This window comes from Micromys minutus (assembly GCF_963924665.1).
Source record: "Micromys minutus genome assembly, chromosome: 19".
NCBI classification, from domain to species: Eukaryota; Metazoa; Chordata; class Mammalia; order Rodentia; family Muridae; genus Micromys; species Micromys minutus.
In genome coordinates, this window is record NC_137954.1 from 23,086,567 (window position 1) to 23,093,269 (window position 6,703).

Genomic DNA, 6,703 nt, shown 5'->3' on the forward strand with positions numbered 1-6,703 from the left:
TCTCTTTCAATTTGTCTCAGTGAAACTCCTGATAAAACTGCCTCCTTCCTCTCCTCTGCATAGCCCCTCAAGTAACTTCCTCCTCCCTCTTCTCGTGAGAGTTGGACGTATCCTGTTCTGTCAAATCTTCCTCTGATTCATCACTTGGCCTCCCACTCAATTGGACATCTCTTTCAAACATGGCTGCTTCCTTCTACTAACTAACTTTACCTTCTTTGTTTGGGTTAAAGGTGTGTACTAAGGATATGTGTGTATTCCAGCCAGAGGGATTAAAGGTGTGTGCCAAGGGCTGAATGTACCACAACCAGAAACAGGTTTTTCAGTAAATAAGATCAGGGTTCACAAAGTGTGATCAAATATCCTGCAATACCAAGCTGAAGTAATACACAGGGAAGATATAAACGGAACTGCTTTCGTTTCATAAAACTGTATGAGGCAGTGATGGCATACACTATATACTGTCCAAAAGTACTCCATGTCTGGAAACGATTCCTGGAACATAGGAAGTAGATGGGACCTCAGAGGTTACCTCATCCAGGCCCTCACTGTAAACATAACTGGCTCCTTAGAAGTGAGGACATGGTACTTTATACAAGGGATAAAGTCTCCCTAAAGTCACACCATAGGTACGTACAGAATCTGGCCTGTTCCCTGCCTGACTTCTTTGTTTTGTCAGTGTTACTATGACATAGGTTAGTGCCTGGTAACATTAAAGACAGATGACCTTGGGATCAGTCAGCCTAAGACTGAATTCTAGTCTAGTTCCATCCCCTACCCTGCTGGGAGACACTGGCAGGGTTCTTACATTCTGAGCCTTCCAGACAGTGATATTTCCAGCTGTGTGGTGCTTGCTATGACTGGGCACTGTCATGAACCCATGAATCAGCTCATTGCCTTTTCACAACTTTATGAAGGACATGCTATGCTTATGCAGATTTGATAGTTGAGAAACGGAAACAGTGAGAAAGGAGAGAACTTATCAAAAGTCTCATGATTGGTAAGAGAGAGGAGTGCTAATTCTCCAATTACTGAGCCAGTGTTCCTAAACAACACATGAAATTGTTATATTAAAATTTTCAACTACAAATGATCATAGTTATGATCTGACACAGCCCTAGAACATGTTCAGCCATTTTGTTCCATGCCCGCCAACTATTCCATATTTCCTGTTGTTGCTGTAACATGCCTGCCAGTCACTGACACAGAAGTGACTTGGCTGAGAGCAAGGACATCCTGACCACAAACTTTTTTTTTCTGTATGACTGTTCTACATGAGGTTTGCTAATCTTAGGAAATTCCACAAAGCTTTATGTAGCTTTGTGGAATCAAAGGTCAGTATGAACTGTTATGTCTAAAATATCTTGAGTCAGAGCTGACCACTAGGCAGGCCTTCCTGCCCCTACGTATGAAGCTCACTGTTGTCTTTGTGGCTGACACTGAAGAATAACACTAATAATCCAAAAAGTTTGTGATCATAATACTCATGCTCTGTTATCTCAATTCTCAGAACGTTCTGAAATTCTGTTCACCACCCATCCACCACCACCCTTATGTGACTCAGGACCAATCAGCTTAAAGGTTATACTTTGCCTAGTAAGCTCCACTCCTCACCCTTTAAACTTTTGAACCTGCTTACCCAATAAGCCTGTCCCCAGCCTCGGGCTGGGGAGATGGCTCAGTGGTTAAGAGCACTGCTCTTCCACAGGTCCTCAGTTCAAATCCCAGCAACCACAACCATCTTGGATGGAATCTGATGCCCTCTTCTGGTGTGTCTGAAGACAGCTACAGTGTACTCATATACATAAAATAAATGAATATTTAAGACAGATTTACTTAAGGGGAAGGAGCTGGAGAGATGGCTCAGCGGTTGAGAGCACTGACTGCTCTTCCAGAGGTCTGGAGTTCAACTCCCGCTAACTACATGGTGGCTCACAACCACCTGTAAGGGATCTGATACCCTCTTCTTTCTGGTGTGTCTGAGGACAGCTACAGTATACTTATATATAATAAATAAATCTTTAAAAAAAAAAAAAAAGCCTGCCCTGGGAGCAGACTAGTACTGTAATTAGGTAGCCAAGTCTGTTTTGTGGTCCTGAACATCCAGTAATAAGGTGTGTGTGTGTTCAATAAACTATTCTTGCTTAACTGAGATCTGTGTTTGTATAGTTTGAGTGGAGGTTCCTGAACCCCAAAGATAGTAAAAATTAAATGGAATACTTAAGCAGACTGTTGCCAGACACATCACCTTTCAGACAGTGCCATCTGGTGTCACCATTGCTGTATCTGCTGCTGTTGGGTTCCTATGATCCTCTCAGCCCAGTACTCAGCTCCTGAGGGGACTCAAGGTTTGATTCAGCCAGTTCTCCACAGAAGTGAAGACACAAAACTCATGCCTGCCTGCAAGCTGCTTTCAATATAATTTCTAAAAAACAAAAACACACAAGAAATTGTTTCAGGTAGTTAGTATTTAGTTGTGTGAAATGAAATTACTCATTACCTGAGTTCTGACCTGGAGCACGGTGAGGTAATACCACAATTCCTACTGGCGTTCTCTTGCTTTCTTATTCCATAACTATCTGAGCTTTGTATCTCCTGACCATCTCATGGAAAAAATGGCAGCAAAACTTTTTTTTTTTTTTTTTAAGACAGGGTTTCTGTTTAGCCCTGGCTGTCCTAGAAACTCACTCTGTAGTTTCTAAGCCTTGGTGATGGCCTTGACCTCACAGAGATCCACTTGCCTCTTCCTCCGGAGTGCTGAGATCAAAGGCATGCACCATCACCACGCATCCAGCAAACATCAGTTCTTCATGTAGAACACACCTTAAAAGGTTTATGCCACACGGGGTCTACATAGTGATTTCCAAGATGGCCAGAAATACACAGAGAAACCCTGGCTCAAAAAACCAAAAACAAGGCTAGAGAGATGGCTCAGTGGCTAAGAGCACTGACTGCTCTTCTAAAGGTCCTGAATTCAATTCCTAGCAACCACATGGTGACTCCCAACCATCTGCAATGGGATCTGATGCCCTCTTCTGATGTGTCCAGACGATGACAATATATTCACATACATAAAATAAAAAATCTTAAAAACACAAAAAGAAGAGGCATGTCCTCTTAAAAAACAAAACAACAACAACAACAACAAAAAACCCCAAAACATTTGTTTACTTCCTTCCTGTCCTGAATGAGGAAAGGGACTCACTCATCTCCTGGGGAGAGCTCAGAGGAAGACAATTGTTGGGGGGGGGGGGAGAGTCATAGTGTTGGAATTTAAGGTTTCAATGCTTGAACCAGAGAAGGGTTTCATAAATGAATAGGAAGAAAGCCCCTGGCAGGACTGAGGGGCCAAACAGAAGGCAAAACTGGAGTGACTGTTAACTCGTTCTAGCCTCAAATTTACATTATTGTGTGTAGTGTTTTGCCTATACATAAGGACTGTGTACCATGTGCCTGTCTAGTGCTCAGAAAGTGAGCTGCATGTAGGGCTGAGAATCCAACCCTACCGTTCTTAACTGCTGAACCATCTCTGACCCAACCACGTTTTTCTTAGAATTCCAGATCTCACTCAACGTTCTTAATGCTCGGACTTGTTAATACAGTTCATGTTGTAGTGATCCCCCGCCAATCATAAAATTATTGTCCTTTCTACTTCCTAACTGTTATTTTGCTGTTATGAATTGTAAATATCTGTGTTTTCTAATGATCTTATGTGATTCCCCGTGAAAGGGTGGCTCGACCAGAAAGGAATTGAGAACCACCGCTCTAGGGTCTTGGGTTCAGGTAGAACCTCTCCCTTACCTTATCCTCAGAATTCTGATCAGCAACATTTCCTAACTCTTAATTGTGACGAATATGACTGTCTCCCAGCCGAACTGAAACTTGGCCCAAGAGCAGATCCTAGGCTTTTACTATGGCCAGCATCTGGCACCAGGCCTGACGATTTTAGGAAGGCAATGAGACTTAGTCACAAACGTTATGCTTTAAACACTTCAAGGCAAGTCTTGCCTAAAACCTCGCGAACAGAACAGAAGAAATCACGCCTGTTCTGCAGAACTTCGGCGTATCTCTAAGAAAGATGCGCTTCCACCTTGTGAAAGACTTCTGTACATCTAAACACTTCCCAGTGTACCGCCAGGAGACAGCGAATAAACCTCTAGATCACCGAGTTCACTTCCTAGAGGGGATGGTTTGCGTCACTTCCGCTCGCCGGGCTAAAACCGCGCATGCGCATTGCGTCTCTTCCTCTTCGGGCTTGGGCTTCGGTTCCGGTGACATGGTGAGTGTCTGCGTAACTGCTTTGGAAATCGCTATCCATCTGCATCTGCCGTTCTCCCCGGTTTCCCGCCCTCACCCGCCTCGAGTAGTTTGTGCTGTCCCGTGTCCTGCCTGCTGTCGGGCTTCTCGCGGCGTCTGGAGCCCCGTACCCGGCCGAAGGCGGCTCGGCGGGGCTTGGCCCAGCGCGGCGGATAATGCGCAGCTCCGGAGCCTTGTGCTCCGGGTGGACGCTTTTCTCGGGGGTTGAGCTTGGAGGGAAACTGGGCTCCGCCTGAATTTGTCCTCAGCGGTGTGTTGCCGTGCACGGACGGGCTTCCGGTCGCTAAATGTCACTGGTCCGTTCGTTTCCTCTATCCACAGGCTAAACGCACCAAGAAGGTCGGGATCGTCGGGAAGTACGGGACCCGCTATGGTGCCTCCCTCCGGAAAATGGTGAAGAAAATTGAAATCAGCCAGCACGCGAAGTACACGTGCTCCTTCTGTGGCAAGGTAAGTGGCCTCCGGGAGCTAAGGGTGTTGGAAGCCCGGTGTAAGGTAAAGAGCATTTAGCGTTGTTTTTTGCGAAGCATTCCTCCTTTATGTGAAATTACTGAGAAACTGGGGAATGAGTAGTTTGGAGGGGGAAAAGGCAGAATCCTGAACAACTACTTGGGGCAAATGATTGCCATATTATTAACATGTCTGTACCAGCCCCCAAGGGGTCTGTTTAGTCTGTAAATAATTACCTGCTTGGGTTACTAGAATTTAACTGCTTACCCTGTGGATAAGCCGGCTTTTGTATAGTTGACAGCCTCTGAAAAACTCAAGAGCTTTTTAAATACCTGTAGACCAAAATGAAGAGACGAGCTGTTGGCATCTGGCACTGTGGTTCCTGCATGAAAACGGTGGCCGGCGGCGCCTGGACCTACAAGTGAGTGCTTTTCTCTGTGATATGGGAAAGTACAGACCACACAATCCATGTTCCAGGTCTGGCACACATTGGACAGGTTTTAGTTTCTATGACTAGCAAAGCAAATATGCTTTTGGGTTTCTTAAAAGCTAATAGTTTCCAGTCGGGGCTACACAGTGAAGCCTTGTCTCAAAAACAAAGTTATGGTTTCTTTCCTATTAAAATGGAAATAGGATATTTTGAAATAAAAGTTCAGGCTTTGATTCTCCTATTCCTTTGAATTGTACAGTCACTGGGGTCTTTGGAAATTTATGGTTGATATAAGTGTTGAACTTGATTTACACTACAAGTTGTTTCTATGAAAGCTTCTTTTTTTCTTTTTAATGAGGTTGGTTGACTTAAGATTGAGTAGAAAACCTTAAGTCAATTTGGACATATTTAGTGCTGTGACCCTGACAGCCAGATAGTGTCGCTGAGTTGAAGCCTCCTATCTCATTGTTTGCTTTGTTCTTAAGAGCTTTAGCATCTCCAAATAACTGCCCTGCCACCCCCAAGTTTGCTGGCCAGAACTCTGGTGTCTGGGTCATGTGTGGTCTTGTTTCCAGCATGCTGCTTTTATGAATGGCTAGTTGCTGAGGAATGAATGTGTGGGTTATAGTTTTTACTGAAGTCTTGGTATTGAAAAAACTGGATGTGTTTAAGAGCACCTTGAGTGCTCTGTCCTGATAGGTGACTAATTCATACATGCTTATATGGTCTTGCTATTTGGATTTTGGAGTATAGGCTTAAAACTTGTCTACGGCCTCTGCTGTCCTGTCTACAAAGGAAAGCAGCTTTATATTATGTGAAGTCTGGACCTGCCTCCAGGTCCAGAGAAACCAGATGTTTAAAAACCTTAGAATAGTTAAAGTGGCCCAAGTCATGGCTTTTCAAGGTGCTGTCATGCCAGTGTGACATCAGACACTGGTCTTGTTAGGTGAGATTCACTGCAGTGTGGTGTTGGTGAAGGGGGCTCTCCATATAATTAATCCCTTCCAGGAGAAAAGGGAACAATCAACAAGTTGACTTGGGCATTGTATGTAGACATGCATGGTAATGTTGGAAATGATTTTTCTTCACAGTACCACCTCTGCAGTCACAGTGAAGTCTGCCATCAGAAGACTGAAGGAACTGAAAGACCAGTAGGAGCCCTACCCGGTCTGAGACTTGTCTGGCCTGCAATAAACGGGTTAATTTACAGAACATTATTGCCTTGTTTGTGGTTAATTATAACATTTTGGTGTATGTTTTATTTTTCACTTTTGGAAAGGAGTTTTTTGTTTCTAGACATACTGTGTGATCCTGTGTGGCCTTGAGTGCCTGGTTCTTCCAAGTGTAGTGCACTGTTACATCTGGCTTAAGATTTTAGTTTTTCAGAAATAATATACTTCATAAAATGTTGCTACAGTTGTAAGACATACTAGACAGTTATGTATGTAGCTTGGCTTGCTATACATTGTTAGCAAACTGAACCTAGAATACTTACTTATAAGGTTGAAT

At 43.9% G+C, this 6,703-nt stretch overlaps 1 protein-coding gene across 1 annotated transcript; it reads left to right on the forward strand.

Moving 5' to 3' along the window:
- The first annotated feature begins 4,237 nt into the window (after positions 1 to 4,237).
- Positions 4,238 to 6,431, forward strand: RPL37A (ribosomal protein L37a). The gene is made up of 4 exons (XM_080933299.1): positions 4,238 to 4,276; positions 4,636 to 4,764; positions 5,103 to 5,185; positions 6,286 to 6,431. Exons 1-4 carry the CDS (start codon positions 4,274 to 4,276, stop codon positions 6,347 to 6,349), a joined length of 279 nt encoding a protein of 92 aa, XP_080789425.1. The 5' UTR covers positions 4,238 to 4,273; the 3' UTR covers positions 6,350 to 6,431.
- Positions 6,432 to 6,703: the final 272 nt, after the last annotated feature.